This window comes from Cordyceps fumosorosea (assembly GCF_001636725.1).
Source record: "Cordyceps fumosorosea ARSEF 2679 chromosome Unknown scaffold_7, whole genome shotgun sequence".
NCBI classification, from domain to species: Eukaryota; Fungi; Ascomycota; class Sordariomycetes; order Hypocreales; family Cordycipitaceae; genus Cordyceps; species Cordyceps fumosorosea.
The window spans coordinates 538397-551263 of NW_017387307.1; the positions used below are offsets into that span (position 1 = coordinate 538397).

The window sequence follows — 12867 nt, forward strand, 5'->3', positions numbered from 1 at the left end:
GGCCTTGTCAAGCTGTCGCTTGGGCACGGACAGGAAACTCATCACCAAGGGCCCATCATGACAAGAACAGCTACCCGGATGGAAATCACATCACATCACAGCACTGTCACATCGGCTGTCAATGTCGGAAAGAACGCTCCTGTGATCCCGGTCATATATCACTAATGATGGCGCAACACGAAAAAAGCCTCGGCGGCAACGGTTGGGCAAGCCACACCTCACTCAGCCCGGCAGATGGATGCAGGGTGATCGGCTGCAAGGTTGATCAACTGGTAACTGGCCCTACGTCGCAACTGGAATTACACGGGGATCGAGCTCTTTATGCAGGAACCGAGCCGCCTTGGATACACCCCACGACTCCGTCGGACTGTTATGCGGCCGTCTTTTGCATGAATCTCCGTAAGCCTTGTTTCAATACTAGCAGGTTGTAAGTGGCTGAGCCAGACGCCCACCCGCGTTCTGTGCTATTTGTAGACGCGGGCTAGATGGCCAAGAAAATGACCGATATACAGCTGTTAATGAATCTGTCGGTGATTGCATGTATATTGCGTGGAAAAATGGCTTGTCGACGTCGTCCAGAACAAGTTCCACTTTTCCCGTTGCCCAGCATTGCAAGTGACTTGTGATGCAGTTGTCAGTTGCATGAAAGGATAGGTGTTGCTTTGCTTGTCTCTTTTTTTTTATTTTGACAAAATCAAGAAGAATATAAGTTCGTATCCAAAAGGCGTAAAAACAAGCAAAAATACCCAATCAGTCGTGTTCACACAGTTCTACCATACACAACCAAAATCTGCACGTGAGAAATTCGCTCCACTGCAACACAACCCAGAATGCAGCCTCCGTTTGCGATGCAATCACCACAATCTTGATCGCTGCGGGCAGTACCCGCATTCTGTGCGTAAATCTGATGAAATCATGGCAACCGGGAAGCTCAACGTGATCGCGCTCATCTCGGGCGGCAAGGACAGCTTCTACAGCCTGCTGCACTGCCTCCGACACGGCCACCGCATCGTCGCCCTCGCCAACCTGCACCCCCCCGTGCCGTCCACCGCCGACTCGCAGCAGGATGAGGCGGACCTGAACAGCTTCATGTACCAGACCGTCGGTCACGAGGTTGTCCCACTGTACGCCGAGGCCACCGGCATCCCGCTCTACCGGCAGCCTATCGCCGGGAGCGCCGCGCACCACGAGCGTGACTACGCCCACGACGCCTCGGCGCCGGTCGTCGACGAGACCGAGTCCATGATGACGCTTCTGTGCGCCGTCAAGGAGAGGCACCCGGAGGCCGACGCCCTCTGCTCCGGCGCCATCCTGTCCACCTACCAGCGCACGCGCGTCGAGTCCGTCGCCGCGCGCCTCGGCCTCACCCCGCTCGCGTACCTCTGGAAGTACACGGCGCTGCCCGCCGCGCCGGCCGAGGACGACGAGTCGCGGCTGCTGCTCGACATGGCGGCCGCGGGCCTCGAGGCGCGCATCGTCAAGGTGGCCAGCGCGGGGCTGGACGAGGGCCACCTGTGGGACTGCGTGTCGAGCGAGGCCGGCGCGGGCCGCGTGAAGCAGGCTCTCCGCAAGTTTGGCGCAGCGGAGGGGGCCTCGCTGGGGGAGGGCGGCGAGTTTGAGACGCTGGTCGTGGATGGGCCCGCGTGTCTCTTCAAGAAGCGCGTCGTCGTGCCCGAGCAGGGCACGCGTGTGGTGCGGGAGGGTGGTGGCTCGGTGTGGCTCTTGACAAGAGGCGCGCATTTACAGGACAAGGATGCTTCCGATGCGGACTTTTCCGTGAACGTGAGAGTCCCGGAGCTTTTTGACCCAAAATTTGCTCAAGTACTGGACGACTTGGTCGCACGACCTGATGAGCCGTCCGAGCCCGTCATCGCAGGCTACGAGACCCAACCATTGTCCAAGACAAGCATTGTATCTAATGCCGGCCCAGAACTACTGGCATGGAACTTTATCTCTGACGAGACGTACGAGGCCAGCCTGATTGCTGAGGAAACGAAGAGTATAGTCCGCAAACTCAAGGAAGCACTCACAACGAATGGTCTCAGCGTCGCGCAGCTAACGACGGTCATCATCGTTCTGCGAAACATGGCCGACTTTCCCAAAATCAACCAAGAATATGGCAGCATATTTGACTCACCAAACCCTGCATCTCGGGTAACTATTTCCTGCGGCAACTTGCTACCAGAGGGACGCAACGTGATGCTATACGCAACCACCCCGCCAGCCTCACCTACGCTCACGAGAGACGGGCTTCACGTTCAGTCGAGATCATACTGGGCGCCAGCCAACATCGGCCCCTATAGTCAAGCCATCGAGATCCCCATCACGAGGAACCTCGTCGCGCTCGGTCCGCGCTCCGTCTACGTCGCCGGCCAGATACCGCTGATACCGCACAGCATGACACTGCCCGCCCCGTCCGGCACCGCCCTCGCCGAGCAGATCACGCTCTCCCTGCAGCACCTGTGGCGCGTCGGCGCCCAGATGAAGGTCCAGCAGTGGACGAGCGCCGTCGCCTACTTCGACAGGGCGGCGTCCGCGGAGGACATGCGGCGCCGAGCGCGGCTGGCCGGCTGGGCATGGCACGCGATGCACGCCGCCGTGCCGGACGATGAGGAGGATGCCGCGCTGGACCCGTGGGATCTCAAGTACAACGCGCAGTACGCGTCCCTGGCGGTCAGCAGCAAGCCGGCGCCGCTGCCCGACTGGGAGGTGTTCCCCATGCGGCAGCAGAACGAGCCCGGGACCTGCGTGCCGCCGTTCTTCGCGGTCGAGGTGGAGGAGCTGCCGCGGGGGGCGGCGGTCGAGTGGCACGCGCACGCGGGGCTGTCGGGCCTCGCAGAGGCCAGCACGCAGATGGTGTCGCACGACGAGTCCCGGCTGGACGGCTGGCGATCGTGGAGCACGGTGGTGCGGGCGGAGGGAGGCGTCTTCGTACACACGGTGCTGGCGGACGTTGGGGATTCCGGCACCAAGGCTACGGTTGGCGGAGTTGCGGCTACGGCTCAGGCAAAGTATCGCGAAGCCATCCGTCTTCTCGGCGCCGACGTCGCTACTGCGGAAGCCCCATACCTGATGTACGTGGACAAGGACAGCATGGCTGGCTGGGGCGAGGCTTTGCATGACGTTCAACTGCCCTGTGCAATTGTACCTAGTTACTCTATCTGGACGGCCGATGGGAAGAGAGCATCGTGCGTAGCAGTTTTTAGGTTGTCGGTCGGCGCTTCTTAGTTGGGTGGTCCGATGAGATGCTTGATATGTTTCAAGAAAAAGAAAAAGGAGGGAGAGAAAAGAAATTACGACGAAACACCCCGTGGGAGAAGAAAGAAAGAGACACCATTTCAAGCCGTGTTTCGTTGGATAATTTCCCCGAGGAGGAGATGAATTTGTGCAAGTCTCCAGAACCTCTTTTCTCTTGACCACCTACCGCTGCGACATGTCAGACAAGCAGACGGCGCGCTTGCGTAGGTGAAACTGCCGCCACATCCGTCCCGTCGTTTGTTTCACCGGCGACTACGACTACGGTATAGGGGGAAATGAATAAGAAAACGGCCACAAGAACAGTTTGCCGTTGTACACAACACCGCATAACCAACCATGCATACATACATACATGGGCTCATGCATTCGTGTAATTGCAGCTACCTCAATCGCCGAGGCTTGTACAGTGGAGTATCGCCTCTAGCGCTCTCTCGATGCCCCATAGAGGCCCTGCAAGCTGCATCTTTTTGCGGTCACCAGCCCACCATCTCGCAATGACGCGATCGGCTTCCGCCTTCAACTATCCTCTGACATTGGTTGCGGACGGATTCCAAGATCCCGTTTCGGTTTCGGGCGTCCTTCTCCCTGGTCCAAGCGATAAGCCTTGGCTGCCACGAACGGGCGGGCCCCCAGCTCGCGTCATCTGCTGTGCATGGGGAGAGACAACGAAAAAAACCTTAATACCGAAATATTATAACTGACCACCTCCCCCACCCATCGCGGAATCATCACCACCAGATTCGGGCGGAGCTTCTTCGACTGGACGACCAGAGAGATCGGGCAGCGCCAACAGAGGACGAAACCGGCAGCGGCGGCAATCGAAGAGCGAGCGGATCAGCGAGATTCTGGAAGTACGTTTGTCATTTTCTTTTTTTTTAGAAGCAGCGGACGAAGACGACGACCCCATCCACCCCTTCTCCCCTTTCTCCCCCTCTCTCTTCACGACAGTCCTGCTAATCCCTACCGTTTACTAGAACGCTCGAGGCCGCGCCGACGAGATGGGCTCCGACCCGACCATCATCCGGCGTCACTCGTCATTTGGCCGCAAGACGCAGTTTGCCGACGACCAGGACGCCGTTGACGACGAGACGACGGGCATCGTGTCGCGCGGGTCCAACCACAACTACCAGGCCGTGAGCACGCCGGAAGTCGCGCCGCCGGCCAGCGGGACGCGGTCGATCTACAGCATACGGTCCAGAACCGCGGCGGCGGTGGCGGCGGCGGCAGTGGCGCAAGGCGACGACGACGACGATGAGGAGACGAGGGCGGGCGAGGAAGAGGACGGGAAGCCGTGGTGGAGGCGGCAACTGGGCAAATACCAATCCATTGAGCTGGAGAACAAAGGAAGCGTGGCCAGGGACCACCTGGCACTGGGTAAGTCGAGATAAACCCCCCCCCCCCCCCCCAGAAGAAACCTTTTTGGAAGCCAACTACTGACATTGCACTTACGCAGAACGAACATTCCTCGCCTGGCTGCGCACTTCGCTTGCCTTCGCCTCCATCGGCATCGCCGTCACCCAGCTCTTCCGACTCAACACGTCGCTCAACGACGGCAAGAACACGCCGGACACGCTGCGGCGCCTGGGCCGGCCGCTCGGCGCGACGTTCCTCGGCATCAGCATCCTGATCCTGCTGCTCGGCTTCAAGCGCTACTTTCACGGCCAGGAGTGGATTCTCAAGGGCAAGTTCCCCGCTAGTCGCGGGACCATTGTCCTCGTGTCCCTCGTGGGCCTGGCCATCATGGCCGCGTCGCTGGTGGTGGTTGTCGTGATACATCCGGCGGATGACTGATGGTGGAAAGGGCTTTTTTTTCTGGTATTGAGAGCATGTATGATTGATTGATTAGGCATTTCCGGCGAATATCTTGTACTCTACACAGGGCCTCGAATTTGTTTTATTGGCTTATGATTATTACCATCATCTGTTTTGCGGGAGTTCGTCATCTGGTTATTTTATTAGGCCTGTCGATTTGGTACGACGGCTAAGTCTGGTACGCTGAGCCACAGGCTCAACATGAATTCTACGTTATTAAGACTGCATAATTCTTTCCCAAGACCCCGGAATTGTCAATCTGTAGTTACCCGCCCTCTAAAATGATGTATCTCTTTTGATGGTTGAGCTCACAAATCTAGCTGCTCGTAGCTCCCGACACTGCAGCTCCAGTTTCGTCATTGGTGGGGTCGCAAGACACAAGCTCACAGCTTGCACCATACAACAAACAACCACACGAATTCCCAAGACTCGTCGCCATGGCTCCCCGGGAACCAGTCGACGTGCCCTCGTTCGCAAGCACGCAGCTAGCTCTGCTGGACCGCGAGCTGCAGAGCGAGGTGCAGGAGACGAGCTCCCTCATCACCAACCACAGCCCCGCCGGCCTGCAGCGCGCCGGCCTGGCCATCACCAACCTCGTCGTCGCCTCGCAGCGGACCGGCCTGGGCGGCCGCACGGTGCTGGAGCTGGGCCCGGACGCCGCCATCTCGTCAACGGGCGAGCTGCCGGAGCACGGCCTGCGCGCCGGCGACATCGTGCTCGTGGCGGACCAGCCTGCGGGTAGCGCCAAGAAGAGGGAGGTCCGCGAGCTGGAGAGCAAGGGCGCGCGCGGCGTGGTGATCAGGGTGCAGAAGACGGCCGTGTTCGCGGCGCTGGACGAGGGCAGGGACGAGGTGGCGTTCGGGGGCAAGGTGTGGGTGGTCAAGCTGGCGGACGAGGTGACGTATAAAAGGATGAAGCTGACGATGGAGAAGCTACAAAAGATGGGCGAGGCGGAATACTCGAGCTTCATTCGGGTGCTTTTTGGCCTTTCTAGCCCGTCGACGGTCCCGAGAGACTTGTCGGCTGAGGAGGATCTGGGCAAGATCGAGTGGTTTGACCCAACTCTCAACGACTCCCAGAAAGACGCGATTCGATTCGCCCTGGCATCGCGTGAGATTGCTCTGATACACGGCCCTCCCGGTACGGGAAAGACACACACGTTAATAGAGCTCATTCTACAACTCGTCAAGCTGAAAAGGCGGGTGCTGGTCTGCGGCCCGTCCAACATATCCGTGGACAACATCGTGGAAAGGCTTGCGCCGCACAGGCTCCCGATTCTGCGCCTAGGGCATCCCGCGAGGCTGCTGCCCTCGGTCGTCAACCACTCCCTCGACGTACTGACACAGACGTCAGAAGCCGGGGCGATCGTCAAGGACGTGCGCGCCGAGATGGACGCCAAGCAGGCATCAATAAAGAAGACGAAGAGCGGCAAGGAGCGCCGGCAAATATACGGCGACCTGAGAGAGCTACGAAAGGAGTACAGGGAAAGAGAACGCAAGTGCGTCGGCGACCTGGTGGGCGGCAGCAAGGTGGTCCTGGCCACGCTTCACGGGGCCGGTGGTCATCAGCTACGCAACGAAAAGTTCGACGTCGTCATCATCGACGAGGCGAGCCAGGCGCTCGAAGCGCAGTGCTGGGTGCCGCTCCTGTCGGCCAGCAAGGCCGTGTGCGCCGGCGACCACCTGCAGCTACCGCCCACGATCAAGTCGAGCAACTCCAAGACGGCGCTGAAGCTCAGAGACGGCATGGATGGGAAGCCGATCAAAGGGCTGACGCTTGAGACTACGCTGTTTGACAGACTGCTGGCACTCCATGGGCCGTCGATCAAGCGGATGCTCACGACCCAATATCGAATGCACGGGAAGATTATGCGATTTCCTTCTGACGAGCTCTACGAGTCCAAACTTGTCGCCGCTGATGCTGTGAAGGCTAGGCTGCTCAAGGAGCTGGAGTACGAGGTGGAGGACAACGAAGATACGAATGAGCCACTCATTTTCATCGATACGCAGGGCGGCGATTTTCCAGAGCGCAGCGAAGAGGACGATGCCGACAGCACGAAGAAGGGCAAGGCAAGCTTACATGGAGACAGTAAAAGCAACGAAATGGAAGCCGCCTTGGTACGGCAGCATGTTGCAAGGCTCGTGGATGCCGGGTTGAAGGCGGATGATATTGCGGTGGTGACGCCGTACAATGCGCAGGTATGAGTTTGTTTGCACCGTTTGAGCAAGGAGGTATGCTAACGAACCATGCCACCCGAAGCTGGCCTTACTTGCCCCCCTCAAAGAACAGTTCCCCGGGATCGAGCTTGGCAGCGTAGACGGCTTCCAAGGTCGTGAGAAGGAAGCAGTCATTGTGAGCCTGGTACGGAGCAATTCTGAGGGAGATGTGGGGTTCCTGGGGGAGAAGAGAAGACTGAACGGTATGTCATTTCGAGGCGAGGCTGGCCTGAATTCTCCTTATTCAGGTTACCGATTCATGCGAAAAATGGTTGCATGACCGGACGAGAAATTAACCAGGGATCAATAGTGGCCATGACTCGACCAAAGAGGTCCCTGACGGTAATTGGGGATTCAGAAACCGTCAAGAGGTAAGCACATGACATCAGTTCCCGCACCTTGTTCATGTCTGTAATTCGATCCCGTTCCACTACAACCGCCACCAATTCCCGCGCAAGCAGACGCTTTGCGCGATGGATGGTGTGGCTGTGCAGGGCATTGTTTACAGTGTGAGACGTTTTGAAATATACCGCCTGACCAGGGGAAGAAGCTGAAGCTAACACGATGATTGCTCTCCGTCACACGAGCAGGGGCAGCTCATTCCTGAAAAGATGGATGTGCTTTTTGGAGGACAATGCAGATCTGCGGTACCCCGACCTAGCGTCGCTGAACACGAGTAGCTAGAAGAGCGGAATTCTTTGGTCGAAGGACGGCGAATGGTGAATGGCGGGGGAAGCGCCGCAGTATCAATCAACAATGTGGACAACGTAATGCGATATCACAATGCGCGCTATGATAGCTGTACCAGTACGTCATGTATGTAGGTCATGTAGCAAACTGGAGGGATGCGGCGGGCCGGCCAGCACGGGCTACCTATAGTACAAGTTAATAGGGTTATAACGAAGACCAGGATTTCTTTTAGTGACGGAGCCGAGTTGTGTGGTTGTGTTGTGGTTTGTGGCGGTTGTCGACTGTCACAAGTGTCGGCGTTTCAGGTCGGCAGGCGGGGGTGTTGTAGCTGTCCTGTCGGTAGTTGGTTGGAACGCCGACTGCTGGATGTTGGTATTGGTATGGGGACGGCAAAAGAGAAAAACAAGAAAAGAAGACAGGCAATAGATGCCGATGATAATGGAATCTTTGGTTTGTTTGTTGTGGTTGTTGAGAAAGAAGCATTCGTAAGCTGGCGGCGGTGTGTCGGCTGCGAGGCGTGGCGGCCCGACATAATAAACAAGCAGCTGGCAAAGGCCAATGAGGAGGGACAAACGGACTCTTGACTTGCCTCCTTCATCAACCCCCGTCTTGTATCCTGCATATCTATCTCATCACCACTCACAGCTTTTGACGGAGCCCATATCGTATTTTGGCTCGCAAGCCACATCAAATGGTCCCGTCGCCGACATCCAACCATGGCGGCCGACGCCGTTGGCCTAGCCTGTCGGTCGCCGCTGATACAGCACAGCCCTGCAAGAGCACCGACGATCTTGTTGCAAGCCGCGAGGCCTTTTCGGGCAATTGTTACGGGGACGCTGGTGAGGCAGACCTGACGCGCACCAAACCAAGGGACAGGGCCAAAAAGAAAAACACAAGCCGGCGGCCTTTATTATTATTGGTACATTTGACGATGTGGTTCCCTTCTTCATGCATGCAGCAGCGTGCCCCTCCCCTGCTCCAGTTCCCGTCTGGTCCTTCCTCGCTAATGATTCTATCTGGCCTTCTAGCTTGCATCGCATTCAGCTCCTCGTCCCGCCCCCTGGTCTGCAGGCCCATCTCTGGCCCTCTTCATCAACTCGTGTCTCCATCGGACAACGCAGAGCCCGACAACAAAGGACAACAAAGGCCCAGGCTCGTTGCTGACAGGCTCGGCTGACTGCAAACGCAATGAATGCTCCGCCAGCGCCGTAATTAGTATATTGGAAACAAAGTAGAGAGAGGCCGGGCCAGGCCCGCAGACAAAGCCTTGGGCCCCAAGACATGATCACCACCACCCGTTCACTACCAGAAGGCAAGCTTTTGGCCTCGATGCATAATTATAGGTATTATTCTTCGCCCCAATATGCGTCGACAATGACGGTGTCGTTCCCACATTTTGGTACTGCACTCGCCAGCCGGATTCTGTAGCGGCCAGCCAATTCCTCAGCACCAACCAACTACCGACCCGGACCTATATGGAGTACTCCGTATCAACCTGCCGAAAGATGCATACAGGGCAAGTACCGACGACCATTGCCAGCTTCCTCATGGAGCGACGGGGTACACTTCCCCGTGTGCAGAGCCCACCGCTGGAGGGCGAATTACCGTTCTGAGATGCGCGCCGACAATGTCTTCGACACCAAGAAACAAGAATAAGCAACGCCTCTAGTTAGCCTCCGTGCTGCATGAATGCGCCCGACGGCGTGCAGCATGGCCCCGTCTTGACGGCCAAGCCGAACCACAAGAAAGCGTCCTGGCTGCCACCATAATGCAGCTGAGCCGAGCCATGATACACTGCCCTTTGTCTTCACCACCCGGACTATAATACGTTACTTGGTACTTGGGGAGAATGGATGGCATTGAGCAGGCACTGGCTCATCTGCTCTCTCCCACCTTCCTGCCTTGGCGCCCGCCCTGTTTCACCCTTGACACCTCTCCTCGCGTAGCCCCATGTTCGATGTATCATGCATCCATGGATCTTCTAATCCGTACCAAGAGTTCTCTTATCCACGCATCCGTTGTTGCCAAAGCTGGCCATCCTTGGCGCGTGGGTGGGATGCATTGTATATCTGGCTCTTACATACATTATTTTATACTTGTACATCACCCTCCCATGCCACTCAGCCTGCCTCTTCTGCATGCTCTCCGCCTAGCATCCAAGCCAGTTTATTGGCCGCCACTCGCTTCAGTCTCCAACCCCGCGTGCACTCCGTTACAAATGCTTTCTTTTGCGATATTTCAATTCCTCCCAATCCTCTCTGTATTCAAGACTATTTACCCCTGCTATCCTCGCTGAGCAAGATTCTGTGCGTCTTGCTTCGAGCAGGTTTGGAGCTAGACATGTCTCGCAATTAGTCCTGTCCTGCTTACCATTCCAACGCCGTTTATTATTCACACCATCAGCCGCGCGCCCGACCTACGAATACCTATCCTTAAACAGTTCATGTTTATAGGACCGAGACGCGCTTCGCCGTCTACTTGGGTAAACATGCCTTGGAAGTCTTCTTCATCTTCCGTGGCCGCCGAACCGATGCCAATGGCGAGATCAAAGTCCGGTGCCAAGTCTGTTCGTGGGCAAATATCGTCACCTATACCCGTTCCTGATCCCTACATGGAGTTTCCAGAGTCGCCGCAGGTCCCTCAGTTCACAGATGAAGCCCAGCAAGCTGGCAGTAATAGCAACCCCAGACATGCGCGCTTTGACCAGAACCAAAGGGCCAAGACCCCAGACGACTATGCAGCCCTGTCTAAAGTACAATCCGGAACCCAGAGGGGAACCATGGATACATCTGCTACTCAAAGTTCTACACAGGATGCTGGCAAGCGCCTCTCAAAAGAAAAGGCAAAGGACGTCCCAGCCCGCAAAAGGTCGCCAATCCGCAATGTGCTCGGCCGTCTCTTTGGTAGGCGGAAGAAGACGACGACAAGCCAAATTACAACGACACCGGAGCCTACCCCCCAGCGTTCAAGTGCTCCCCCACAGCACACGGTAATTACACCTTTATTGCAACTCGTACGCCTGAGAGCTCCCATTCTAACCTGGCTCTAGGGCAAAATTGAAAAGGTCGATCCGTCACGAGGCTCCGGAGCCAACCGATCAGCATCCCTGCCAGTGACCGAATATGACAGAGCGCTTCGTTCCCATTCCGTCGGCCTGGACGACGTCATCGCCATTCAAAGCGCGCGAAACTCTCTGGCCGTGGACCACCAGATCCTGCCCAAGAAACGCAACCCAGAAAGCTCAAGTCCTTATCCCCTCGGAGCCCGGTACATCGGCGACGGCAAGCTGGCCGGACTCTGCCCGCGCCCGGCAAGTGTCAACGACAGGGACCTTCGCAGCTCGGGCATCATGACCGATGACCCGAACGAGATTGGTCGTGCCATCACCAGCGAGCCTGCCAGCGGGCTGAAGCGCCGTTCCATGAGCATGTCAGCCATGTCCGTGTTTGAAGCCAACCAGCAGGAGCACCGCCGACGGAGCCAGGAAATGAGGGAGTTGCGCGAGAGCTGCTTCTACGGCGAGGACCCCCTCTCACCGCTGTCTTCCGAGTTCCCAGAGGATGACGCCTTGGGCACGTTTGATCTAGATCTTCCGGATCCGCCACGCCCAACGGCGCCGGAGCCGACGACGCCAGAAGAACCCTTCATATTCGGCGACCTCATTTTCGAGGAGGAGGCTGCCAACAGGCAGCAGGTCAGCGAGGCCACGCTAGGCTCGCGGGTCAATGGCATCGAGAACAGGCTGCACGTCCTCGAGGATTCAGTGTCCCTGCTCAGGTACAAGGCGAACCCACACGCAAACATGGACTGGAAACCCAGCGATGCCACGCTGTCATCCGGACTCGGCACCCAGCCCTCTTTCTCGTACCCGAACGCCAGGAATCCCCACCACAGCCTGTCCATGGGCATGGCGCCCACCTCGACGCGGCCGTCCACCAGCGGGTCCGACGCCGTCTTCACCGAACCCATCTCCCTTCCCAGCGGCCGCGACGGCCACGCCGCCGGCGCCTCCTCCTCGTTACTCGACCCCGGCCGCCCGACCTCTGAGCAGACGGTGCGCGCGCGCAACAGCCAGGATCTACTGGGGCGCCACACCTCCTCGCTCAACGAGGACCAGTTCGCCGCCATCCTCGGGCTGCTCGAGGCGGAGCGCTCCGCGCGGATGCTGCTCGAGGCGCAGGTGCGGCACCTCACGCGGCAGCTCAACACGCTCCTCCTCGGCAAGCAGGCGCGCCACAAGCCCTCCGCGCCCGTGTCGGTGTTTGAGTATGACGCCGACGAGAGCGAGTCTACCCCCCCGCGCAGCGCGGACAACGTCTGGCACCCGCGTCACGCGGCCACCAACGGCGTCGGTTATGACGACGACGACGATGCGGAGTCAGCGTCGCAGGTGTACGCGACGCCGCTGGAGGAGGCGCACGGCGCGGCGTTGAACGGTGGGTATCCCGGCGCGGAGAAGCAGCAGGAGGAGGGGGAGGACGGCGCGTCGCCGAGGACAATGTCGTTGTCGCGGATGACCATGGGTCCCATGCCGACGGCGGTCATGTAGAAGATGAACAAAAATGGTTTATTTGGGTGGGGATTTTGATTAATAGCGGTCTTTTTGCTTTATTTTTCAACGTCACGGCGGTGATGCTGTTTTACTATGGGAAAGTTCTGGCGTTTTGGAGTTGCGAGATTTAATATCGATACCATTTTTCTTGTTCATGTTCAAGTTGACGGTCGATAGCTACGAATGAAATGAGCCACGTCACCTCTTGCAAACCTTTTTTACAAAACATTCATTTTCTGAGGTCCGTATATGATCCACGATGGATGGGTGTCATTCGATAGTCTAATTGATGCAGTGCTCTCTCTCGAGTGTATATAGTTTATGTACATCTATGTGTAT

General features: G+C 57.6%; 4 protein-coding genes across 4 annotated transcripts; all 4 read left to right on the top strand.

The window, feature by feature from the left end:
* Window positions 1-915: 915 nt before the first annotated feature.
* ISF_03697 (DNA-binding protein SMUBP-2) lies at window positions 916-3228 on the top strand (the record flags this gene model as incomplete). The annotated part of the gene is made up of 1 exon (XM_018847303.1): window positions 916-3228. One exon carries the CDS (start codon window positions 916-918, stop codon window positions 3226-3228), a length of 2313 nt encoding a protein of 770 aa, XP_018705510.1.
* A 1028-nt stretch (window positions 3229-4256) lies between these two features.
* On the top strand, window positions 4257-5049 carry ISF_03698 (DNA-binding protein SMUBP-2; the record flags this gene model as incomplete). Its single annotated transcript, XM_018847304.1, has 2 exons — window positions 4257-4632; window positions 4712-5049. 2 exons carry the CDS (start codon window positions 4257-4259, stop codon window positions 5047-5049), a joined length of 714 nt encoding a protein of 237 aa, XP_018705511.1.
* Window positions 5050-5507: 458 nt separating this feature from the next.
* On the top strand, window positions 5508-7274 carry ISF_03699 (DNA-binding protein SMUBP-2; the record flags this gene model as incomplete). Its single annotated transcript, XM_018847305.1, has 1 exon — window positions 5508-7274. One exon carries the CDS (start codon window positions 5508-5510, stop codon window positions 7272-7274), a length of 1767 nt encoding a protein of 588 aa, XP_018705512.1.
* A 3190-nt stretch (window positions 7275-10464) lies between these two features.
* On the top strand, window positions 10465-12525 carry ISF_03700 (hypothetical protein; the record flags this gene model as incomplete). Its single annotated transcript, XM_018847306.1, has 2 exons — window positions 10465-10965; window positions 11026-12525. 2 exons carry the CDS (start codon window positions 10465-10467, stop codon window positions 12523-12525), a joined length of 2001 nt encoding a protein of 666 aa, XP_018705513.1.
* Window positions 12526-12867: the final 342 nt, after the last annotated feature.